Genomic DNA, 27,455 nt, shown 5'->3' on the forward strand with positions numbered 1-27,455 from the left:
AGAGAATTTTATGTGCATAGTATCATCCCAATATGTAAAATAATTTTATATACATAATACATATATTCAGAGAAATGCATGTATAGAAAAAATCCTCAAAGGAAATATACTAGAATATTAATATTAATAGTGGTTATTTTTGTGAGGAAAGGGATAACTATATAATTTTTATTTTAAATTAACAAATCCTACAAGAATATGAACAAGAAACAAACAGATTAACAATAAGTGAACAAAACTATAATGCTTTCAGGCTTTTCTCTGGAATATTAAATGACAAAAAACAAAATTACATGTATTCAGCATCGTAGGAAGTAAAAGTTTAAAGTCTAATATTTCTATAAATCAGCTAAGTGGCATAAAACCAAATGGCATAAATTGCCTCAAATATGCATGTAAGAGAAGAGAAGCATTTGGAAAAAAAATTATTCACTTGTGGTTCAGAATATCAAGAGCTGAATAAAAGTTATAAAAGCAAAGAATGAGGAACTTAAAAAGTAAATGATGATAATCATTAAAGTAGAAACATAAAATAATTAATTAGAAACATGGTTATGAAATTAATACAAAAAATATTTTGTGTGGATAACAGTTCTTTAAATGACAAAATTTTAATACCCTAAATTAAGATCAATAATATGGGAAGGGTAAAGGTTAAAAAAAATCATACTAAATCTCTTATCATTCCAGGTATATTTTTAACATTTCTCTCCAAATTTTCTAGAGTAAGCATTTTACATTTTATCAGCAGAAATAGACAAGTGTTAAAAAATAATGATTAGTACCAAAGTAAATCATCTCAAGTCAGAGAGAACATTGAAGTCTACTCATTGTCTGTCTCCTGCTGTCTCTGGAGCACCTCTAGATGCCATATGCACCTGCCTATGTGCTGGTTGCTATAGGGCAGAGCTCAAAAACACAGGAAACTCACCAACAAGATGCTCTCCCAGGACATCCAGCGGATCGGGAGCACTGCCCGGCCCTGGATTCGGTAGTAGTCACCACTGTATAGGTTTCTGCTCATTCCAAAGTCAGCTATCTTGATGGTATAGTTCTTACCCACTAAGCAGTTTCGTGTGGCCAGATCTCGATGAACAAAATTAAGTGAGGAAAGGTACTTCATACCAGATGCAATCTGGGTAGCCATAAACTTCAGGTTGGCATAACTGAGAAAATACAAAGGAAGAGAGAAAGTAGCTTCTGGCAACAAGAAGCTGTGAAAGGTACATACTCTACAGTTGCTGCCAACAAACTGGGGTTCCAACCTCAGCATCCCATCTCTATTCTTCATTTATCTCTGCTTTCCCCTAAAGGGCAGCTGCTCTGTTATCCCCTGCACACTAACATCCCCTGTCTCACTGGGAAAGACCCTGATGCTGGGAAAGATTGAGGGAAGGAGGAGAAGGGAGCGACAGAGGATGAGATGGCTGGATGGCATCATCGACTCAACGGCCATAAGTTTGAGTAAACTCTGGGAAGTAGTGAAGAATAGGGAAGCCTGGCGTGCTGCAGTCTATGGGGTTGCAAAGAGTTGGGCACAACTTAGCGACTGAACAACATGCCCCACCATCTGAGAACAATGATGAACTTTAAAGCTCACTGCTCCCCATCTTAGTCTCATGAACCCAGGAAAGAGATGGAAGACTCAGCTTATTTACCTCACAGTGGGTACATTGGCAGAGCAAGAACTGGGTGGCTCGTGGCGGGAAAGAAACTGATTGAGATCTCCATTTTCCATGTACTCAGTGATCATACAAAGAGGATCCTCAGTGATACACACAGCTAAGAGACGGATGATGTTTGGGTCCTTGAGCCGGGACATGATCTTTATCTCCTTAAGAAAATCATTCCTTTGAAGGACACAGACACAGATAAACCCAAAGGTTGCCAGAGTTAGAATCAAGAAGTAGGAGAAGACACAGCAAAGTCTAGTCCTGCCCATTGTACTAGTCTTCTTTTCTTTTGGATAACCTTTGTGAGAACAGAGAAATTGCTTCCTGGAAACTGTCTCATTCTACTCATCCTGGAATATGATAAACCCTTATTCAACTGTAATTTTGGAGGCATATGGACCATGACATTCACATGTGCACCCTTAGTATCCAACAAAAGCCCTGCCACATAGAAAGTGATTAATATTTGCTAAATCAAATGTAGGTTACTAAAAACTAGTCTTAAAAATAAAACCTTCAACTGAAAATTATATCTTAAGTGCACTGGGGTCTTTCCCTTTTTTAGAAGCCAAGGACTCACTCTGTAAATAAGGCTAAGGCACTTTTTTACGAAAATGAATAAGCATCCCCTGGTTTATCTGATAATTTTTTATTGTCCCATGCTGGCTTCTTTTAATGCAGAGTGCACCAGCAGACAGTCACAACACACATTTAGTAACCTGTTCAAAGTTGAGCTGTTTAAAGTTCATGGTGGTAATGCAGTCATTTCAAAAGAAGCACTCAGTTGGCCAAAACTAAGAGCTGTCAGAGTAGATGGTGATGACCACCCTTGAATCACACAGTGGGCTACCTTCCCAGTAGCAACATTTGGGGGAGTGAAACCACTAGCCCACATTCTCAAAACTATTGGAACAGACATGTTGTATGTCTCCTAGGAGTTTTTTAGCAATCCTGGACTGGGAGTCATACCAGTCAATATAAAATCCTTAAAACCAATATGGTTTCAACACCTCTCCTCTTTCATTCCTCCTTCAACCTCAAAGCAAGGGGGCCCACGGTTTGGGAGGGCACACAACCTAAGCCATCCATCATTGCTTAATTGGAGTGGGCACAGATGGGACACCAAACCTCACCAAAAAACAGTGAGCAAGGAGAGAGGCTCAAGAAGGAGGGGTTATATGTATAGCTATGACTTATTCACATCATTGCATGGCACAAACCAGCACAACATTGTAAAAAAAATTTTTTTTAACGGGTAAAAGCTTTGTTATATCCCATTTTTTTTTTCCTTTCTTCTTGCCACCTTCTCTAATCATGTGCTAATATTAATATCAGGAATATTCTTTCTTTCGATGGGACCTGAGGATATCACTTTTCATTCATATTAGTATCCTTAAGGTTGAAATTCTCACAGTAAAAATTCCAAAACCACCACAGTTCTGTTCCCTTGATTTTCTTTCTTCTTCATGCCACATCCTGCCAATTGCAAGACTTTTAATAAAACCCTCTCACCATTCTTGGAATTTATGATAATTTGAAGTATAGCAATCTAAATTTTTTCTGAATTTGAACATCAGTGAGACAAATCAAGCCAACACAAGTGAAGAAATGCATATGTTACCCAGATGTGCAGATTTTTCTGAGACACATTCAATCAGCTTTCAACCAGCATGCCTGTCTGGGTGAGGATTAACTCACCATTACTGTAATGGAAAGGCTGTCAAACAACGGAGTGTGGCTGGAAACAGCAATTTATGTAGTAAAGGATCCAAGAGATTATTAGCCAGTTTGGAAAACTGCTAAAGGACTGTGGATCCTTTTGCTTTGAGGTCCATGGGTACTTTTCCAAGTAGAGGTAGCTTCTCATTTGGGGGGTTGCTGGATATAGACAAAGAGGATCATAAAAGAGAAAAAAAGGCATGAGAAAGTAAGTAGAGATTCAGTGTGAAAAAAGGAGAATGGCAGAAGCTTGGCAAGAAAGATGTGTGTGACTGAAAAGTTTGCAAGGGTAGGTAATGACATTCAGCAATGTCATATTCAGACTGTTGTGTAGGTTGGGAAGCACAGTGCTGTGCAAAGGAGGTTAGGAAGTAAATATGCAGCAGATCTAACAGAAAATGTACATTTGTTCTAGAAGGAGATGAGAATGAAGATGAGGATTACTGACCCATCAGAAAAATAAAACACAACAATGGATATGTGAGGCAGCTCACAGACCTTTCCATCTCAAAGAAACAAATTGCTCAGAAGTTTCCAAGAGTATCCCTGATCCTGAAGATGAAACAAATAAAGGAAAATTCAAAATGTAGACCACAGACCTGGCATTCTTGTTGGCATCTGCTCGGAGCATTTTCACAGCCACCAGGACAGGCTGGTTGGCACTGACATCTAGGGCAAAATCTTTGTCTTTGAACTTTTCCATTCCCTCCACTTCACAGAGATGAACCTAGACAAAAGTCATCTAGTCTCAGCATCATCATTCTCCTGAAGATGTCTCAGTACTCTTGCTGGGCATTTCCTGGAGATAAACTAACTCTTACAACTCAGGCAAAATAATCAAAAGACCAATAAGAAGATATGTGCATCATATCTTTGACTCAAATAATTGATTTTTTAAAAATGGTAAGCTAATATGATATGTTACTGCTTTATAAAAATATACATTGATTGCAATATTAAATATGTGAATAAATCTATAACAGTATTTTATCACAGCTATAATATACAGTATTATTTTATTATACTATAAAATGTCTTCTGGTATAAATGCTTCAACTTTGATTCAAGGAAGTTTGGCTATAAGATTGCACTAAACATAAGGTATTTTATTCTCTAAAGTAATCCTTAGGATGGAATTAGCATTATCAGGAACACCTACGTGTCAGTAACAGTATAACAAGCCTGCATTTTCAATGCAGGAGACAGAAGGAGTGGACATAACACCACAAATGGATGTCATGGACCCTTCTTCGTCCATCACCAGCAAACCTACACAAGGTTAAAGCATGCCGCCCATGCTGGAAACCAGTGCCATACTCAGGAAACCAAGTTACATTTGGAGTTTAGATGGCAGGATTGAAGAACTTCTGTTGCCACTTAAATCATTGCTTTGAATTCTCAGAAGGCTCATGTGACTGTTGTAAGAGTGAAAAGTCAAATAGTACATGCATCACTCTGAGAGCAATTGAGAAGAGTGTTCTCCTTATCTTGGTTAGTGATTTATTCCCTAGTGGCTGATTCTGGGACTAAAAGCAGGGGCGAGGTTGTTTTTGACCATTTTACATGTAACTCCCATTAAAATGGAAAAAAACAAAGTGGCTATCCAATAGCAGGATGTTCTTGGACAGTTTATAAAAGATGATCACATCTTATGGTCCCCACCCTCTGTAACCTACAGTAAAATATTTAGAAAATATTGGATGTTTTTTAGGATCTCAAAGTCTAGTGACTTTCCTGCTTTAAAACTCTTGTATAGAAATCAGAATTCCCAGGAATTCCACAGCTATTTGACAAAGATGAGACTGACCCAATACTAGTCTTCTAGAGTAGGGGGTCCCCAACCTCCAGGAATGTATATATGATCTAAAGGTGGAGCTGATATAACAGTAATAGAAATAAAGTACACGATAAATATAATACACTTGGGATTTGGGGTTGCCAAAACCACCTCCTCCCCCAGTCCATGGAAAACTATCTTCCATGACACCTGGTGCCAAAACTGTTGGGGACCGCTATAGAGGACAATGCAAGGAGAAACACCTGGAGGACACATTGCGTGTGAATCCACTCTGGATGGGACACTTTGCTCTACACGTCATTTTTATTCAACCACTTCCTCTGAACTACCAAGGACTGGAGACTCCACTCCAAGAATCAGCTCACCTCCCCAAACTGGCCTTCACCCAGCTTCTCCTTGAATGTTAAGAGCTTCCTGGGGAACTCTTCCACAGCCACATCTTTTCCCGAGAGCAGGTCCATGGTGACGGCAGGCACAGAGTAGGTGTTGCCTCCAGTCACCCCCTGGAGGTTCACGATGTCAGCCTCTGCGTAGTGGGGCACGCCCTCAGGCCCACTGGGCTGGACTGGCTTCACAAGGCCACTGCAGCCTGGGAAGACAAGGACAATGGGCTTCATCCCGTGGAGCATTTTTGGAGATCTCTTTAAGAAAGAAAATCTGACAGGAAGGCTAAAACATGTGGCCAATTCATGTTAGTGTATGGCAAAAACCATCACAATATTGTAAAGTAATTATCTTCCAATTATAATAAAGTTAAAAAGAAAAAAGCCCCCAGTCTAACCTAGGCTATGACATTATTACTTGGACAATGGTTCCTCTAGAGACTTTCTTGTGGCCTCCAGAATACAGGTCACCATTTTATCTCTTACCCTTCTCCTCATACTACCTGATCATTAACAATCTCCTTGACTAAACTTATGGAATTGCAGTGAAGCTCTAGGAAGGCTGGCTATACTAGTTAGGGTGGGAGTATTAAAGTTTTAGGATTTAACAGCATATTTTCTTAATTTTAAGATATGATCACTGATGTAAATAACCTATTTTGGGATTTAAAACTTTGATTAAATTTATATGATCTAGCTTAAGACATCCTAACTTTAAAACACATTAAAATATGAGGGGGGATGTTTTAGACTTCAGGAAGTAGGTATGTCACTTTGGTTTAGCCTAAAAAAAGAATTATATCCCTTTTCTTGTAATCTCTGTGAAAGTCCCATAGTTCAATATGCTCCGTCAAAGTTTGCTATCCACTGAGTGGTAAATATAAAGAAAGCTTTCTATAAAGAAAGCTGAACACCAAAGAACTGATGCTTTTGAACTGTGGGGTTGGAGAAGACTCTTGAGAGTCCCTTGGACTGCAAGGAGATCCAACCAGTCCATCCTAAAGGACATCAGTCCTGAATATTCATTGGAAGGACTGATGCTGAAGCTGAAACTCCAATACTTTGGCCACCTCATGCAAAGAACTGACTCATTGAAAAAGACCGTGATGCTGGGAAAGACTGAAGGCAGGAGGAGAAGGGGACAACAGAGGATGAGATAGTTGGATGGCATCACCAACTCGATGGACATGAGTTTGTGCAAGCTTCAGGAGTTGGTGATGGACAGGGACGCCTAGCATGCTGCAGTCCATGGGGTCACAAAAAGTCAGACACGACTGAGCTACTGAACTGAACTGAACTGAACTGAGTGATAAATACACCTTAGTGTCCTTTCTTCCTTTGGAAAGACTCCCTTGAAAAGCCTCTGCCCTCATGGTTAGTCTCTCCTGAACACCATCAGTCCTGTCTTATTGACTCAGGTCACTTTTGGTTGCTGATATTATGGAAAGAAAACCTGCTCTTAGTCTCAGCGATGACCCCAGCATCACTTATGATGTCACTCTGCAGCCCTTTTTAAAAAACACTGGGATGGGAATCAATTGGCACCGTTTACCAAAGCAATGCTTTTACTGAGAGAAGGCAAGAGATATTTACTTTCGTAATAAAATCATATATTAGTCTAACACATCATTCACCAAAGAGAAATGAACAAAAATTAAATAACACAATTATCTGTGCTTAGTCTCTCAGTCGTGTCCAACTCTTAGCAACCCCATGGACTGGAGCCCGCCAGGCTCCTCTGTCCATGGGGATTCTCCAGGCAAGAATACGGGAGTGGGTTGCCATGCCCTTCTCCAGGGGATCTTCCCAACCCAGGGATCAAACCCAGGTCTCTCACATTGCAGGCAGATTCTTTACTGTCTGTACTACCAAGGACGCCCAACACAATTATCTAGGTGACAAAAAACGGGATTCTAGGATGTCTTTAGCTTCCAGTTTGATTCTAGTCCTGAATTTACCCCATTGGTGTTTGATGTTGAGTAAGTACCTTATCTGAGTCTTCTTACTTTCCTCTTATGAAAAAAGAGGAGGTTGGACTAGTTGGGCTGTTTAGGTTCTTCCGGTGTTAACACTTCAGTAACACATTTTATCTATTTTCTTTTTCTAACATGTGGGGCCTTCCAAACACCTGCTCTTATTAGTAGCAGAGGAGAGATGCTCAGATTTAAGTAGGAGTAGCAGCAGACCCAATCTAGAAAGTGTGGACTTCCCAGGAGATGGTGGACTTCTCTAGGCTAAACCAGACTTGGTTGAGTAATTGTGTCAAACCTTCATAAACCTTGTCTCTCAATTCTCTGCCCATCACTTCATCCTCACCTGATTCTTCCTCCCCTGGAGCAAATTCTGGAAGTTTTCGTATCAGCCTGGATGGCTCCTGGTAGTCAGGGCGAAGCGGAAAGATGCGATCATAAGTGGAGTTGGACTCCTGCTCACTTGGTGATGAGGAGCGGTTATTGTTGAACATGCTGGATTCGCTGGGCAGGGAAAGGCTGACTGTCATTTCATCATCTAGCATCCTCCGGGAGGCCTAAAAGAGAAGGGGAGAAAGACATGTTGGCACAAAAGAGATCATCACTCCCTCCTCTTCTTAAAGCCAGCTCTTCCACTCAGATGAAAATAACTCTTTAATACTCAAACTCCAGAAGCAATGCAAGTGGCAGGGATGCAGCCTGGTTCCACAAATACCTATACTGTAGAAATTTAGAATAATCTTTCATTTCATCAAGGAAGAATTTGACTTCCAAATATCTACACTGCCAACACTTATTAACTCCCATTGAAGTACTTATAAGCATCATTCACACAACACTGTAGGAACCTATCAATAACCAATCAAAGAATCTCAATCTTAGCATTTTCAAAGTTCTATTAAATAATGGGTTTTCCTGATACTATTCAAACACTTGATTTTGTGTAGATATAAATTAAAATGCTCATTAATGCATCAAATGTGTTGTAACATGATGAATCTGTACTTCACCTGATCACTCTGGCATTGTATGTTAGAGTAATACTCTCTTTATCCTGCATTTTTACTAACCAAAAATAAAATGACTACAAAATAGGAAAGGAAAGCCCTACATGTCTAGGGATACTAAGGTGAATTATACGTGTGTGTGTGTGTGTGTGTGTGTGTGTGTGTGTGTCTGTTAGTAGCTCAGTCATGTCCCACTTTCTGTGACTCCCTGGACTGTAGCCCACCAGGCTCCTGTCCATGGAATTCTCCAGGCAAGAAAGGGAGTGGGTTGCCATTCCCTTCTCCAGGGCATCTTCTCAACCCAGGGATTAAACCCAGGTCTCCTGCATTGAAGGCAGATTCTTTACCATTTGAGCCACCAGGGAAGCCCAAATTATACCTAACACAGGAATAAGAGGAATTAAACAGCTAAATCTTCTTGTATTCCATCTAATATGGCCTACCTGCTCCTTCAAAATGAAATCTCATAATCTAAATATATGGGACTATTTAGATATAAACATGTGAAACGTTCTACTCTAACAAACACACCTTGGGTGCTCAATGGAGAAATTGAGATGTCTGCTCCATAACCTATGCTGATAGGTCCTCGGTAATAAGCATGGAGCCCGGCACATGTAGGTACTCAATAAATATGGGCTGACTCTCTCAAAGACAGAATTGAGGACACCATTATAAGTATCCTGCAAATAATGCTATAGCATAAGGCTACTTTGACTAATAATGTATTGGGAATATAAATATATGCTTAAGGGTCTTCTGCAAAAAAAGGAGAAATCCTGTGCTATTCCAGAGAGTTTTGAGTTTTCTCACTCAGGATGTACAGAGATAGAAAAATTTCTTGAAGGACCAAGTTAAATATTCAAGGGCAAAATGTTTAGTCTCCCTTTTACCTAGAGAGTCTCCAGCCCCAAATTCCTCTCCCAGACCATGAATATATTCCAGTGGGTTTCAGAAGAAAGACTCAGACAAGAGTGGTAAATTCTGGTGCAGAGAAAAATAGCTCATAGAATAGAGAATACAGACTCTCCCCCTCAACTACAAAAAATGCAGTCATAACAGACTGTTCAATAAGAACATAGCATCAAGCTTTCCAATGAATCTTCAGACCACCAGCTTCTTCCACCACCACTTTTTGCTAGCCTTCTCCCTGGAATCTAGATACTCAGGGTGTTTCACCATTCTAAAACAAGAAAGGTTTTGATGTTGCCTCATCATGCCAGCGCGTGAGCTCTCCGTGGATTCTGCATTTCAGCCTTCAGTCACTATTTATGGATTGAAAGCTTTAATTTAGTCAAAGTATTTTCAGACTCGTGATAGAAGTCCCTGTGGGGAGCAAAGAGATCCTCTCTTCTGTGAAATATTCTTGCCTAAAAACCTTAAAGTAAACTTCAGTCTTTCAGCGCCCAGGTGTGTAACAGCTCAGAAGGAATTGCAGGCTGCTTGTCGGGGTCATTCCCTTCACTTCTCTGATATTAGCCCCTTCCTCTTGTCCCACCCACCAAGAGTTCAGAAGGTTCCAGTCCATTTACCTCTTCTGGTAGGTACTCCACAGAGGCACTGGTCTCCTCTGACAGTCCATCTCCAAACACAGAAGCTATGAACACAATCAGGCATTACCCTCCCTCCTGGTCCCAGCCCTCAATGGGCACTTCAAAGTCTCACAACCCAGAGCACCTGTGACCTCTCACAGTCCACATCCATTTGAGCTCGCTGACCAGCGACAATGCCCGTGGTCAAAGGTAGAAACACTTTATCATCAGCAAACTCCAAGAATATCACACACTTAGCAACAGTGCCCAGAGTTGCTATCTGGTCTGAAAAACCAAAAGAAGTCATAGATAATCCATCCATGCATGTGTGCTAAGTCACTTCAGTCATGTCCAACTCTGTAGCCCTATGGACTGTACCCCGACAGGCTCCTCTGTCCATGGGATTCTCCAGACAAGAATACTGCAGTGGGTTACCATTTCCTTTTTTCGGGGATCTCCCTGACCCAGGGATGGAACCCACATCTGTTTATGTCTCCTGCATTGGCAGGCAGATTCTTTACCACTACCGCCATTGGGAAGCCCCAGTCTACCTGTGGTGGAATATATATAGTTTAGAAGAAAAGAAGTCAAAATTTCAAGACTGACAATTGGAACCAGCATAAAAAACAGGATATTAATGGCACTGAGCACTTCATATTTTTTAACCAGAAAAACAGTTAAATATAACTACTATGCCCAACTCACCATTGTTCAATGAGGTTCAAGTAAAATCATGGAAAAAGTCTTTGTAGACTATAAAGTGTTAGACAAATGTAGTAGAAATTATACAGATCATTTGGCCTAGACAAAAGCAATCTGAGGAGGCATTCAGGGGATGCACAGCCATAACATTCAAGTACAAAAAGAAGTTGGAATAGAATTGCAAGAAACTTGGCTTGGGTATTAATGATGTTGGATATTTTTCTACACACACACCAAAAAACAAGCAAGCAGTAAAAACAAAAGGAACAGCATTATCAGACATTTTAGCTAGGTATCAGTTATGCATCAGAATCACTTGTTAACTTTTTAAATTAATTTATTTTAATTGTAGAATAATTACTTTATATTTTTTGAAAATATAGATGCTGGCACTCCCCCCCAAACCCAGTGAATCAGAATCTTCCAGGAAGATGCCTAAGTTGAGATGCCTAAATGTGTTTGGAAGAAAAAAAAAGTTTTTGAGTTCTCTAGGGAGGGTTAAAACTCTCCATCCTAAAAATGAGAGACTGGACTTAGCTTATTCTTTACTGATCCTTTCAGCCCTAGCTTCTCTATTTCTATGCCTCTTGGCAGCCTTGATTATCTTTCTAACCATTTACATGATTTTGCGATTTGCCTCTTACTCCCAGGGTAAGAGCAGCATAGGAAAGGACAGAGTGGTTTCCTATCCCATGAGTGTTCTGTACTTCCTCACCTTCTCCAGCATTTTCTGCCAGAACTGCCTCCAAAGGATGATGACAATGATGGCCAAGAGAATGAAGATGATGGCTACCAAGCAGCCAATCAGGATTCGGGTGTTGCTGTCATCAACTTTAAGCATTGGATCTGTAACCAGGAAAGGAAAAATGAAGAATATTATTATCTCCCAAGGCACGAAAAGCATGAAGGCTTGGACTAGAGATAAGAAGGCAGAACCTGCTCCTTCAGGATAATTCCACCACATGTCACCTTAACACTTGGTATTGGTACTCTTGTATTACTTTGCTCCCATATCCTACAGTCCACATCCATGGGACAGGAGCCTCCTCTTCTTCATGCATTAGACTGGATAATGGAGAGGCTTTCCATTCTTCCCAAAATTTTGCTCCTTCATACCATGGCTTGGGTCTGCTGGCCTCTAATCTCACCTCATGAAAAGCAGGTGAAGAACCAGTTTCACTGTGGTTTCTTTAAGACATTCCAGGGTAGCTGAGAGTCCTCTTTGGACTTTACACTATGATTTTGTATTTCCCAGATTGCTGACTTATACAGCCAGTGGCTGTCTGAAGCAATGGATACATTTGTCCATATTTCCCTGCAATTGGAGAGACTAGCTTTTTGTTCCATAGACTTTCATTCTTTCCTTGAGATCCCTACAGTGGGTCTCACCTAGACATATCCCCCTCCCTGTTTTTGCTCCAAGGGTCCCAAACTTCCAAGGAGCTATTGGGACAACTCAAGACTCAGCCTCAGCTTAACAACCACATAGACCAGCAGGGAAGGGAGTGAGTTTGGGCCATTAACTTTGGATGTGGACTCTCCTATCTTTCCGGAGCTACTCTTCATCCAAGGACACCCTGTATCAAGCCTCTGACACAGGCAGGCCTTTGCCAATCTCCACTCTTCTTCATCCTCTGGAAGGTCTCCTCAACTTAACTTTTATAACAAAGAACTCCATAACACGTACCATAGGTTGTGGGTGCCACAGGCGATGTGGGCAGGGCTCCAGAGTTGTTGTACATTGCAGCATCTGTTATAAAGCAAGGGTGAGTCAGAGCTCAAGGGAAGAAGACAGCTAGCTAGTGGTTTTTCTGAAGGTAGGTTCTAAGCTAGTACTTTGTGAAATCAATTTACTGGATTAGAAATGAAATCATATATTCTTAATAAATAAATAATATTACCATTCATCTCAATAGCAAGGGCAGCTTTTCTTTTGTAAGTATCATGATATACAAAAATTTAAGAAAGAATGACCAGAGGGCTGTGACCACACATTATCATAAAGCATGCATAGGAAATGAGACCCAAGTTCAGTAAAATATAGAGAGAATATAATGAGTTAGAGACACGGAACAGACATGGTGCTAAAGATGATCTTTCCTTCAAGGAAATTAAATTAATTGAACTCTTTTGTTTACTAAAGAGTTTTCATTATGTTTCATTGTCCTAGACTTTTAATCTATAAATTAAGCCTTCATCCTTATAGGTAAATTAGAGCAGGGGTCCCAACCTCCAGGGTCTAATGCCTGATGATCTGAGGTGGAGTTGATGTAATAACAGTAGAAATAAAGTACACAATAAATGTAATGTGCTTGAATTATCCTGAAACTACCACCCCTCTCCAGCCCGTCGGTGGAAAAATTGTCTTCCACGAAAATGGTCCCTGGTGCCAAAAATGTTGGGAACTGCTGAGTTAAATTATCCTTTACTGTGATCCTGAAGCTTCCAAGACTAGATCCCAAAAGTGTATTTGACAGATCGATGTTGGTAACTTATTTTTCCCTCTGATTTGTCTAATAAAAAGGGGAAGAATTAAAATACTCACTTCCCATCCAAAGGAGAATCTCTCTCAAAAACCTAATTTTTCTTCTTATTAGCATTATGATATAAATAAAGTATCTGGCACCCACCTGTACTTTTCTGAATTGGATTCTCAGGCTTCAGTGAAAACTAATATTATCATGACATTAAAGTTCCAGTTATTTCAGCAGTCAAAAACTATGTAACTGTAGTTACACAGCTACAGCCATTTTAAGTCTTTTTGGCACACTTCTAAAAGTGTCTTCTTTAATGTTAATGAAAATAACATTATTCTAAATAATGTTAATGAGAAACACAGCAGACATAACTAACATGTTGGTCTGATTTGGGTTTACACGGGACGTATTTAATCACTTACTGAGAACATTTTTTCAAAGTTGTATTCTTATCAAGAAAATGTAAAAAAGATATGAATACATTTTCTGTGATTTTCTGCCATAAACACCACTGTTTAGGAGATCATTTAATATGAAACAATTGCACTGACACATCTGGTTCCATTTTCCTATCAGAAATACAACTTTAAGATGACTTAAAACTAATCATTCAAAAAAAAACTAATCATTCATGTTGTTCTAAAATCCTTTGGTCATTAAGTCAGCAAAACATGCCTTATATGAATTCCTGAAGCAAACATTTCAAGTCTTCTGCAGAAACTCTGAGGATGATGGAAACCTACTGTCTCCTAATTAACACTTAGGATATTAAGTAACACTGCTTTTGAACATTTAAATTTCTTCCCTCAATAAATACTTTATAAAATAATGAATCCACTTACTCTTAGCTTAAATTTTTATAATAGAATGTACTGAGGCACCAAACCTCTTTTTCTGAACATGTGTTCTATTTCCATATCAATACATCTTAATTAGCAAAACATCTTAAAATTGTTTTCTTTTAAAAATCACATTAGGAAGGATGGGATCTTCTGGTTTATTTTTAGTCTTCCCTCTTCTCTGATGTCATTTTTTTTGCCTGTATTCTCCTTCCAGGCCAAGTATAAAGTCCCACTCCTTTGTCCATTACAAATACACTCTCTAGTGACCTCTCTCCTTCTGACCTTATTGTTGGTCACCACTTTGAACATCTTATGAAAAAAAAATCATTATCTAGGTTTTACATCCTCATCTAAATTATGATGATATAGACAGTGTCTTAAATGGCTTTTAACTTTTCATGATTTGACACAGTCCATATTGCCAACTTTGTGGTCTCTAAATACCATTCCCCAATAAAAGGAACCAAGATCACGTCAGGAAATGTGATTCCACATCTGGAGCAGTGAATGCTCAAAATAAGCTTGGAACATCTTGTTCTTTCACAAAACAGCTATCAAAAACTTATAGGATCCAATTCAAAGTAGACAGAGCCAGCTTAAAGGCATGTGCTCTGGTCAAATGCAGGCAATCTGAGTATTAAAAAGAATATTATTGCAACAAACACTGAATTTATGAAAACCAATGAATGCATAATGATACTAAGAAACATAACAAGGATGAAAATCAAAACAAAATCTATTAGATACCATTGAAAGTTGCTAAAGTTTGCATTAACTCATTACTCTAAAAATTGATGAAAAAATTAATCAGGTATCCTGCCCTTGCAATGTGAACTATATTTCAGGATTAACAAGTGTATGGGGAATAGTTCTCATATTCAGAATAAATTCAGCTAATAAATGCAAAAGGAACAAAAGAATTAGAAAACCATCAGTCAACAACTCCTAATGAAATAATTTAAGCAGTGGTCATCAATGGAGGGTGAAGTCTAAGGAGAAAGATCGTGGGGAACTTTTCTTTGAAAGAAAAACCACCTGAGCCCAAAGATCAATCTTAGCATCACTAAAAGTGAGGGAGTCTAACAACATCTCCATGATGAGATTCAACATAAAGTACACAACACTATCTATAAAAAATCCTTAGCAAAAATAAATATTGAATTTGAATCAAATTCACCTTTAGATATAACCTCCAGTCTACAAGATGACAGAGGATATAAGTTACAGTAAAATGACACCATGGAAAGCAATCAGTTAATCCAGAATGGAATTTTTGTTTTAATTTATTCTTTAGATTAAAAGAGATACAGCCTAGCAATGTAATAAAGGAAATACACCAGGAGGGCCTTACTAGTAGGATCCTAATTCATTCAAGCCAACTGTTGTTAAGACATTATTAGACAATCAAGGATACATGAGTGTGGATTGGCTATTATATTACATTAAGGAATTAGTTCTTAATAAATGTTGTTATAATGCATTGTTATGAAGATAATGTTATCTTCTCGGGTGTATTCTAAAATGTTATTATTGAAATCAAATAACATCTCAGATTTGCTTCAAAATTCTATAGCAAAAAGGGAGGAATAAATGAAACAAGCATGACAAAAAAATCAACGATTAGTAAAGCTAAGTGATGGATGGAGGTTCATTGTTCTCTTTAGTGTATATTTAGACATCTTCATTTAAATACTTTAATAGTGCTTAGGTTTGCTTTCCCTTAACTGGTTTGATTTACATTAAAGTTTTAACACATTGTACTCATTTTCTTTTTTTTTTTTAGACAAACATGAGTGAGAGCCAAGTAAACACTCCATCCACTTCCACAGTCTCATCTCTGCCCTTCTACAACCAAACTAGGGGCGAAAGATTCTCTCTATCTACCCACGAGAAGCCACTTGTCTAACCTTTTTCTTCCCAGAGACCCACCAATGAGACGCTCTGGACACTGCCTTCCTCCTTCACCACCCTGCGCCCACTTCCCTAAGGGCCATCCAAGCTCCCAACCTGATTGGAAGGTGATCTCACTGAACATCATCCAGGTGTCAGCAAAATGGTATTGGCACTTGATGGCGCTGGCCATGCGGTGGTGGAGGGGCACGGTGACGAACCGAGCACTGGGGTTGACGTCATCCAGCACCAGCGGAAAGGAGACGGCGTTAGGTTCCCATTCATTGGCTTCAGAGCGGAAGTAGCACTGGACCTCCTTAAAAATCTTCACACCCTTAGCAAACATGTTGTTGCAGTGGACCTGGCCGAGAAAGAGGCATGGAGTGACAGCTTGACCCTGCTGGGTGGCACTGGGGACACAGTGCAACCTCACCCAGGAAGACCTTAGACTTGTCAAATTTCTCTGAACACCATCCTTGGTGAATAATTGATGCTCTGTAGCAATGCATTTTTCCCTTCTAGGAACCTCAGAGTGGCAGTGGAACATTGCTCTGACGTTTTAAAACCTAGGCTGCTACTCTAGCCACCTTTATACAGTTGTGCTCCAAGCCATCTTGCTGCACACTGCCGGGAGAGGTGTCCTCATCTGTTAAATTAGGCTGGACCAGCCTCCTCTCAGCTCCTTCCTTGCCCTTAAGACTCTCTGGTCTATAACTGCACCTCTCACCACTCCAATCCTCTCAACCATGGTTGCTATCTACCCAGAATCAAGCTATTCTGGACTACTTTCTCCTAGGTACATTTCCAACGTTAATCTACTCCTTTCAACGAGCTTAGATGAGAAACCTGAAATAACACACTATCCAATACAATTTCATCTTTCTCTTCAGAAATCTCATTTTGACTGTCAGACACTAGCATTTGTCAGCCAGAGACACAAGACTTAATTATCTCTCTTAATTAAATTCATTTTGGTAAAGCCATTCTGATGATAGCATTAAATCTTCATCATAGATATTTTCTGAGATGAGAAAAGAAAGTCTTTGGGAAGGTAGCTTGCACCCTCTTGCCTGCTGCCATGACTGTCTCACCAGGGTATTTGTATGGCTTTTAAGGGTCATCAGGAAGAAGGATTCCACAACAGGTCTTCTGTAGCACCTTGCTGTGAGTAACATCCCTCAAAAGCAGGATGTCCATGTTTGTAACTAAGTCAAGTCTCTGGTGGTAGTTCAGTAACATTACCTCAGGCTCAGTCCTATGTAGAAAATGGAGCTTTGCTGGTCACTCTCCCCTGAATTTAAAGACTTTAGGTTGGAAAAGCATCACTGTAATTTTTGGAATATATTTGTTATTTCAAGTTTATGTCTTGCTTAGTTCCTGCATTGTAACCCTGCAATACCATCCTCTGGTTTCTGGGTAGTCAGTATAACCCAAGTGGCTCAAATGGTAAAGAATTTGCCTGCAATGCAGATCTGGGTTTGATCCCTGGGTTGGGAAGATTGCCTGGAGTAGGAAATGGCAACTCATTCCAGTATTCTTGCCTGGAGAATTCCATGGACAGAGGAGCCTGGCAGGTCACAGTCCAAGGGGTCACACAGATTAAGACACAACTGAGCAACTAGCACTTTCATTTTTTTAAATTCAGAATTTATTTTTAGCTGAGGAAGAAGAAGTAATGATATAGGAATTTAATGACTGATGAAACAGACCAGAGATATGTGAAAAGAATAAAATCACGAAATATTAGAGTGACTGCAGACTTTAAAAATCTTCTAGTCCAAAAAAAAAAAAAAAAGCTTCTAGTCCAGTTCTCCGTACACTAATGAAGAAACTGGTGCTCCAAGAGGTTTGACCTGTCTGGGGTCAGTCAGCATCAGAACAGGATCTAGAATCGTAGACTGCAGTCCAGCGTGCTTTCCACATCCATGCCACATGGAAAGGGGGCAAATCACCTCAACTTTCCCATTTGGATTTTCCTCTAAATGTTAATGATGAAAACATGTGTTAATATCTTCTTTGGGATGAATTAACAGCTCCAGTCTATTGAAAAGTAAGTAGAATAAGGCTAAGAACAAAATCAAAGAAATGCCATCTACAGTTTCAATAGATTTTTCAGATGTTTTGAAATCTGTGGAGTGTTGGATAAGTAGTCTGTGGGGAAGACAATAATCTGTCCTGCAAATGTTTTGGGAATCCTCCTGGAATGCAAATACATAGCACAGGATTTCATTCCCCAATGGACTTAAATATTTATTTAATAAATAGAAAACATTTTGAAATGCATTTATATATATATTTCAGAATCTCTTTTAATTTGTCTTTATTTTTTTTTATTTTACATTTTTCCAAAGAAAAAGCTCTCAGGTTTATGATAATTTATATAGTTTTCCAGTTTTAATTAATTGATTTATACATTAATCTTTGATGTTGGAATTCAGTGTCTAGTTCATTTTTTTATATCTTCCTTTTTTAATAATGAAGAAAATATTCAATGCCATGAATTTTATTCAGTGTAGTTTTATATGTGTCCCATTTGTTTTGATATATGTAATGTTTTCACTTTCTAAATGCTCTGTGGATTCACATTTCTTCTAAATGCTGTATTTTAACTACAATCAGGGCAGAGAGGGAAATGGGCAGTACTTTGCCTAGGAAGCAAAACTCTCTAGAAGACATTGATGACCTGAAAGTCATCTTTTACTTTTTGTTTCAGAAAAATTAAAACAAGGTAGATACCTGTTCAGCCTTTTAGCCTTAAGAGGACCAACCCTGAGTCAGCTCCTGAGAAGTTTCTGGTACCTTCTCATTGCAGAATATGCTTTTGAATAATTTTGACCTGTGATAAACTACACAGGAGTGGCTGGGGACTCAGGAAGATCAAAGTCAATTGAGTAAATGTTATAGCTTTACAGGGGTTTTAAAATACATTTTATTATTTGTGGGACTAGAAATTCTCCCAGTGATATACAATGAATTGATACGCTTGTTCATAGGTACACATTGGGTATACATCTTATTCACAACACAAATAAATTTTTTCTTGAGGAATACATAGTTTTGCTACTATGCAAATTTCCCTCCTTCCCCAAAAAATCTTGTGAAGGACAATTTGTTATACACAATTGCACACATGTTTCACAACTGCCAAAGAACCATTCATGAGCAACACACTGGCAGACCAGGGATATTCTTCTGTTCTTATCATATAACTAATAGTTATTAATCCAATTAGGAGATATTATCATCTTAACATGTGAGAGTGATATCATAGACATGTAATTTCTTTTTGACTCCAATTTCATGCCAAGAATTAACAAATTCTTGTTTACTAGGAACCCTTAAGAGTAAAACAGTTTCCCTTCTTCAGGGTTCCCATGTCATTCTACATACCTCCTTCTGCAAATAAATAGTGTCTTCCCCCACTGAACCTCAAACTGTCCCAAGAAAGAGACTATTTCTTATTCATCTGTTTACCCCAGAATCTAGCATTCAGGTTTAGCATCTAATCTGGTCACATTTCACATGGACATTTTCTTCCCTTCTATTCCTTTCCCTCTGAAACATTCATGGGATTGAAAAGGCAAAATGACCATTTGAGCTAAGTACCAGGAAACCACCATGCCAACAGAGATGTCCTGAATGCTTACATCTAGGGTGGGCTCTCCTGAAAGGCCCTACCCCAGAGAAAATGGAAATCAGGCCTTAAGTCCCCTCCCTCAGCTCTTCTCAGGGTCTGACTTAACTCTCCCCAGAGCACACCCAGTCTGTCCTTTTCCCAGATCTTTCAGCTTTCATCCAAGTCCTCAATAAAATTTACCTACTCACTCTTAACTACTCTGCAATAATAAACTGATAAAAATCACTTCTGCTATTGCGCTTAAGACATTAACTTTTTATTGTTTTACTCTCCCTGAGGTAAAATACTTGCATTTTAATGAACACTTCGGGGTGATGGCATTTTAGCAAAAACAAATTAAAAAACCTAATAACTTACATTTGAGGGCTCAGAGAAGACTTGGGTTAAAACCACACCACCTCACCCCACCACTTGCCTTGAATCTCATTCATTGGATAAAACTCCTTTGGCTAGGCAAAGAGTCACAGAGATCTCAGAGATATCTGGGCCTGAGGTCTAAAATCCAGATGTTGGCCCAGCGAGAAATCACAGCAATTTCTCCTGCCTGGCCTCAGTCCTTCTACACATTTCTGTTTATAGTTGAGAAAATACAATTGTATTTTCAGTGTCTTATTTGCTGTTCATCATATCTCCTCCTCCTTCTACCCTAGGTGGCAGAGATATTTATAACTATACATGGCGAAAGTAGGCAATAAAGGATATCATTTTTTCATTTACAAACGTTTTTTGAGCCTGCAAATATTAACTACCAGGTGCTTGGGTACTGAGATCAGAAAGCAGAGTCACCATCTTGGAGGAGCTTGAGGTCTAATAAGAGAACCAGACACATACACATATAGAGGATCATAGATAAGGAAACAAAGAACTCTGGGAATATTGGTGTATGGGATCTTCTATCATGGTTTCTCAGTGCTGTGGGCATAGAGAAAATACTCAGAGAGTGGAGAGTGGTTCAAAATATAAAGCCCTTTCTTTTTCCATTGATCCTCAGAGCTACAGTGAGTCACCCTTGCTGACAAGAGCATGCCCCCTCCCTGAAGAGTGCTGAGCAGAGCCCAGTAATGATGTCCATGGGCCCTAGTCACTTCTGCCTTTGTGGGCCCTACCCTTCAATAAAAACCCATTAAAATTATATTTTACAACCATATTTGTTAAAAAGATGAGAATAACTTTGACCCTAAAGCTCATTTCCTTTATTCTGATAATTAAAGAAGTTAAATCATTTCTGGGGGCTTAAAGTATCATGGGTCCCAGACAGTGCACCCAATTTGCATAATGGATACGTCAACTCTGTTGATGAGACAACAGCAACAAAATACATTGAAAAACAGTGACTAGTCCAACACCTTTATTTACAAATGAAGAAACCAGCCCAGAGAAATGAAGTGACTCATGAAATGCATGCAGCTAGTTAGCAGTAGAATATGTATTTGAATCCTGTTCTGCTAGCATCACCCTCAGGTTCTTCCCAGAATGCCTTTTCCCTTGATTGTGATTTTGGCTTCCATGCCTAACTCCACTGACCTTCATAGTAGTGAAATTCCTGATGCGATCAAACTCAAACATGATCTCGATGTAACCATTGGTGGCACTCTCATTTCTCCAGCCCACGTAGTCATAGCCTGGCCACACATGGTACTCATGGGTCTGGGTGAAATCATCCAGGCCAGACACCCCATCAGTCAACTGGCCCAGCCCTTCAGTCATACTGCTCAAACCAAAAGAGGAGAAGGAAAAAGGAGAGAGGAACTTGGCGTTAATCACATATTCACAGAAGAGTTTTTATCCAGTTTCTTCACCCCAGGTTTTGTAAGAGTTGATTATCTTGGAGGTTGAAGAATTATGAAAAATCCAATATAGTTTATAGTACTGATTTATCCTGCATCAATGGGGAACAAAGAATTCCATATAAATGAATTTTACAAGATATTTGATACTTAACTCTATGATAGCAAACCTTTTGAACACTCTTTAAAATCATTTTATATGAAAAGCTTTCTATGATCTATCGTATCCTTACCTGTTCTTATACTTAACGTAATAAGTCTTTATATAATGATTCAACATTATCAAGTGCATTTGACAAATTCATCCATTAATGAGTAAATAGATGAATGCATAGAATGAATAATATAGTAGATGGTGGCACTTGCTCATCACTAAATAAATGGTTCCAGAGCTGGTGGCAAATTTTTCTGCCACCCCTTTGACTGTATATTGTTATTGTTTGATGAATCAATTCCAGAGCAGCCAATCTTGCCTTCTACCTCACATCCCCAACAACTTAATTTGATACCAAACTAAACGGGGAAAAGGTAACCACTGCCAAATTTAAATACTAATTTAACTCTAATTACATTTGTAGAATACTAGATTCATGCAGTAAAATGCATGGATCACATGGGTATCTCAGGTACTGGATTTCATTTTCTTTTCTAGTTTGGCAGCCTTTCCACTTCTGAGTGTGAGGCTGTTGTGAATGGCTGAGTTTGCCAGAAGCCTGACTGCTTCTGTTTGAAGTTTGGAGAACATAAGGAGACCTCCTTCCTTCTTTTATGGAGGGACAGAATGAGAGCACATCATGTGGAGTTTCTCTCTCCTCAAGCTCTGGAGGCTGTCAGGAGTCTCCTAAGTGAAAAATTGGGATAGTCACCCTTAAGCAATAATCTGTGTGATCCTTGAGGTTACAGGCAAACCAATGCCATGTAAAATTTGTGAATTACCAAAAAAAGTTGTTAAAGTGATTGTGCCAAGCTTACAGATATATTTTTAAATATATTTGCTCATTGAAAAATGTTTGGCAAATTATAATATTTATCTACAGGGACTAAAGCCTGGCTCTCTCTTCCAAGGTTTTGCCTTCTTTTTCTTCTCTCCACAGATCAAAAAGGCTAGGACAACATGAGTTTACTTGACATGAATGTGTTTCCCATTGTCCCCAGAAAAATAAATCCCCATGAAAATCTTCAGAAAAGCAATACCAATTAAAAGGAATGCTAATTCAATTTCCTTTTAATCAGAATTTAATCAAGTGGGGAAGGAGTAAGGAAAGAAACTTTGCCTGTTTACTTTCTATACTTTAGGATTGTTAGAATTTCTACAAGAGTATACATTACTTTTAATTTTTAAAAATTTAAAGTAACTTTTGCTACTATGACTGTTTATTTCCTGAGAACTTGAATTAGGTAACTTTGTTATCTTCTCACTCAGCCACACCCCAACTAGATATCTCATGACCTCAATTATGAGGTGGAAGCTGATAATGTCTAACTCTCTGTGATCATTTTTTTTTTTTATCGTTTCTCTGGGGTCCATCCAGAAACATATTTCCAGTTATCTGCCTTATTTCTCCATCTGAATGTCCTATCAGTTCCTTACATTAATAACCCAAACTGAATCCATCATCATCCATTTCTAAACTAAATCTTTCACCTAGATTTCCCATTTCTGTCAGTTATATTTCTCTTCCATATCCACTGAGAGTTCCTGGCATATAATAAGCATATGTTTGTTGAATGGATAAATGTCATCTTCATTGTTTTAGTTACCTAGACTACCATGTTTCATATAACTCTTTTTCTCATATCCAGTGGTCCCTAAGTGAGCCTCTTCCTCATTCCCATTTTCACAGTCACCATTTTGGCCTGGGTCCTTAATTCCTTTCATCTGACTGAACTTGGAATTAGAATACATCCCCCTCTTGTCCTCTCTTTCCTTTCAAATCTAGCCTTTGAATAGCTTAATGAATCTACCTAAAGTACAGCTCCCATCATGCTCTTCTCCAGCTTTAAAAAACCTTCAGCAGCTCGTCGTGTTGGTGATGCTGGTAAAGAAGAACAACTCCTCCTCCTTGTCTCTTCTTCCTGGCCTTGGTTCCCTTTTCTCCACACCCTCTCTATAATTTATCCTTTGCAGATGTTTTAAATCATGGCCATACTGACAGTTGTGAGATGATACTTCATTGTAATTTCGATTTGCATTTCTCTAATAATAACAAAGGTCCGTCTAGTCAAGGCTATGGTTTTTCCAGTGGTCATGTATGGATGTGAGAGTTGGACTGTGAAGAAAGCTGAGTGCCAAAAAATTGATGCTTTGGAACTGTGGTATTGGAGAAGACTCTTGAGAGTCCCTTGGACAGCAAGGAGATCGAACCAGTCCATCCTAAAGGAGATCAGTCCTGGGTGTTCATTGGAAGGACTGATGCTGAAGCTGAAACTCCAGTACTTTGGCCACCTGATGTGAAGAGTTGACTCATTGGAAAAGACCCTGATGCTGGGAGGGATTGGGGGCAGGAGGAGAAGGGGACGACAGAGGATGAGATGGCTGGATGGCGTCACCGGCTCAATGGACATGAGTTTGAGTAAACTCCGGGAGTTTGTTATGGACAGGGAGGCCTGGTGTGCTGCGATTCATGGGGTCGCAAAGAGTCGGACACGACTGAGCGACTGAACTGAACTGAACTGAATAATAAGCGACGTTGAGCACTTTTTCATGTAAGACCAGAAACCATAAAACTCTTGGAGGAAAACACAGGCAGAACATTCTTTGACATAAATCACAAGATCCTCTGTGACCCACCTCTTAGGGTAGTGGAAATAGAAATAAACAGATGGTATCTAATTAAACTTAAAAAGCTTTTGCACAGCAAAGGAAACCATAAACAAGATGAAGAGATGGAAAAATCTACATCCAAGATCACTGTACTCAACAGGGATCTCATTCAAAACTGATGGAGAAATAAAAAGCTTTACAGACAACCAAAAGTTAAGAGAATTCAGTATCACCAAACCAGCTTTACATCAAATGTTAATGGGACTTGTATAGTCAAGAAATAGAAGAGAAGGAAAAGATCTACAAAATCAACCCCAAACAATTAAGAAAATGGCAATAGGAACATATCTATCAATAATTACTTTAAATGTAAATGGATTAAATGCTCCAACCAAAAGAAACAGACTGGCTGAATGGATACAAAAACAAGACCCATCTATATGTCTACAAGAAACCCACTTCAGACCTAAAGATATATATAGACTGAAAGTGAGAGGACGGAAAAATATACTCCATGCAAATGGTAAGCAACAGAAAGCTAGAGTAGCAATCCTCGTATCAGACAAAATAGACTTTATAATAAATAATATTACAAGTGATAAGGAAGGATATTATGTAATGATCAAAGGATCAATCCAAGAGGAAGACATAACAATTGTAAATATCTATGCACCCAACATAGGACCACCTCAATACATAGGACGAACACTAACAGACATAAAAGGAGAAATTGACAGTAACACAATAATAGCAGGAGCTTTAACACCCCACTCACACCAATGGACAGATCACCAAAGCAGAAAATTAATAAGGAAACACAAGTCTTAAATGATACATTAGATGAGATGGATCTCATTGATATCCTCAGGGCATTCATCCAAATGCAGAATAATACACCTTCTTCTCAACTGCACATGGAACATTCTCCAGGATAGACCACATCTTGGGTCACACATCAAACCTCAGTAAATTTAAGAAAATTGAAATCATATCAAGCATCTTCTCTGACCACAGCACTGAGACTAGATATCAATTACAAGAAAAAAAACTGTAAAAAAAAAACACAAACAAATGGAGATTAAACAATACATTTCTAAATAACCAACAGGTTACTAAAGAAATCAAAAGGGAAATCAAAAATTTCTAGAAACAAATGACAAGGAAAAGATGACAACTCAAAACGTATGGGATGCAGCAAAAGCAGTTCTAAGAGGGAAGTTTATAGCAATACAATCCTACCTCAAGAAACAAGAAAAACATTGCATTAACAACCTAATTTTACACCTAAAACAACTGGAAAAATATGAACCAAAGAAAAAACAAAATTAGAAGAAAAGAAATCATAAAGATCAGAGCAGAAATAATTGAAAAAGAAATGAAAGAAACAACAGTAAAGATTAATCAAACTAAAAGCTGGTTCTTTGAGAAGATAAACAAAATTGACAAACCTTTAGCCAGGCTCATTAAGAAAAAATGAGAGAAGAATCAAATCAACAAAATTATAAATGAAAAAGGAGAGCTTACAACAGACAATGCAGAGATACAAAGGATTATAAGAGACTATTATGAACAACTATATGGCAATAAAATGGATAACCTGGAAGAAATGGACAGATTCTTAGAAAGGTTCAATCTTCGAAGACTGAACCAGGAAGAAATAGAAATTATGAACAACCCAATTACAAGCACTGAAATTGAAGCTATGATCAAAAATCTCCCTAAAAACAAAAGCCCAGGACCAGATGGCTTCACAGGATAATTCTATCAAGAGCTAATGCCTGTCCTTCTAAAACTCTTTCAAAAAACGGCAGAGGAAGGAACACTCACAAACTCAGTCTATGGGGCCACCATCACCCTGATACCAAAACCAGACAAAGACAACACAAAAAAAGAAAACGACAGGCCAATATCACTGATGAACATAGATGTAAAAATCCTCAACAAAATTTTAGCAAACAGAATTCAGCAACACATCAAAAAGCACATACACCATGATCAACTTGGATTTATTCCAGGAATGCAAGGATTCTTCAATATATGAATATCAATCAAGGTGATAACACCATGTTAACAAATTGAAAGATAAAAATCATATGACAGTCTCAATAGATGCAGAAAAAGCCTTTGTCAAAATTCAGCACCCATTTATTATTAAAACTCTTCAAAATATGGGCATAGAGGGAACCTACTTTAACATAGTAAAGGCCATATATGGTTAATTCTACAGTAAACATTCTCTATGGTGAAAAACTGAAAGCATTCCCCCTAAGATCAGGAATAAGACGAGTGTGTCCACTTTCACCACCATTATTCAACATAGTTCTGAAAATCCTAGCTACAGAAATCAGAGAAGAAAAAGAAATAAAAGCAATCCAGATTGTAAAAGAAGTAAAGCTCTCACTGTTTGCAGATGACATGATACTGTACATAGAAAACCCTAAAGACAGTATCAGAAAATAACTAGAGCTAATCAATGAATTTAGCAAAGTTGCAGGATACAAAATCAATACACAGAAATCACTTGCATTTCTATATACTAACAATGAAATCAGAAAGATAAATTAAGGAATCAATCCCATTCACCTTTGCAACAAAAAGAATAAAATATCTAGGAATAAGCTTACCTAAGGAGACAAAAGAACTGTACACAGAAAATTATAAGACACTAATGAAAGAAATCAAAGATGACATAAACAGATGGAGAGAGATTCCATGTAGAAAGAATCAATATTGTGAAAAATGACTATACTACCAAATATGACCTACAGATTCAGTGAGATCCCTATCAAATTACCAATTTACCAAATTACCAATACCATTTTTCACAGAACTAGAACAAAAAATTTCACAATTTATATGGAAACACAAAAGACCCCAAATAACCAAAGCAGTCTTGATAAAGAAGAATGGAGCTGGAGAAATCAACCTTCCTGACTTCAGATTATACTACAAAGCTACAGTCATCAAGACAGCATGGTACTGGCACAAAAACAGAAATATAAACCAATGGAACAAGATATAAAGCCTGGAAATAAACCCATGCACCTACGGGTACCTTATTTTTTGACAAAGGAGGCAAGAATATACAGTGGGGCAATGACAGTCTCTTCAATAAATAGTGCTGGGAAAACTGGACAGCTACATGTAAAAGAATGAAATTAGAACACCTCCTAACACTATACACAACGATAAACTCGAAATGGATTAAGACCTAAATGTAAGATCAGAAACTATAAAACTCTTAGAGGAAAACATAGGCAGAACACTTGATGAC

The 27,455-nt window shown here is 38.5% G+C and overlaps 1 protein-coding gene across 4 annotated transcripts in view; it reads right to left on the reverse strand.

The window, feature by feature from the left end:
- Positions 1–27,455, reverse strand: part of DDR2 (discoidin domain receptor tyrosine kinase 2) — a 172,619-nt gene that overhangs the window by 14,713 nt on the left and 130,451 nt on the right. For all 4 annotated transcript variants that reach the window (XM_043876640.1, XM_043876639.1, XM_043876638.1 and 1 more), the window contains 9 exons: positions 21,155–21,338; positions 16,111–16,354; positions 12,472–12,534; positions 11,500–11,630; positions 7,890–8,100; positions 5,556–5,779; positions 3,992–4,119; positions 1,659–1,850; positions 932–1,166 (listed from right to left, as the gene is read on the reverse strand). In XM_043876640.1, coding sequence (XP_043732575.1) covers positions 932–1,166; positions 1,659–1,850; positions 3,992–4,119; positions 5,556–5,779; positions 7,890–8,100; positions 11,500–11,630; positions 12,472–12,534; positions 16,111–16,354; positions 21,155–21,338 — 1,612 coding nt within the window. The remainder of the gene's footprint in view (positions 1–931; positions 1,167–1,658; positions 1,851–3,991; positions 4,120–5,555; positions 5,780–7,889; positions 8,101–11,499; positions 11,631–12,471; positions 12,535–16,110; positions 16,355–21,154; positions 21,339–27,455) is intronic.

Source organism: Cervus elaphus, chromosome 20 (assembly GCF_910594005.1).
Source record: "Cervus elaphus chromosome 20, mCerEla1.1, whole genome shotgun sequence".
NCBI lineage: Eukaryota > Metazoa > Chordata > Mammalia > Artiodactyla > Cervidae > Cervus > Cervus elaphus.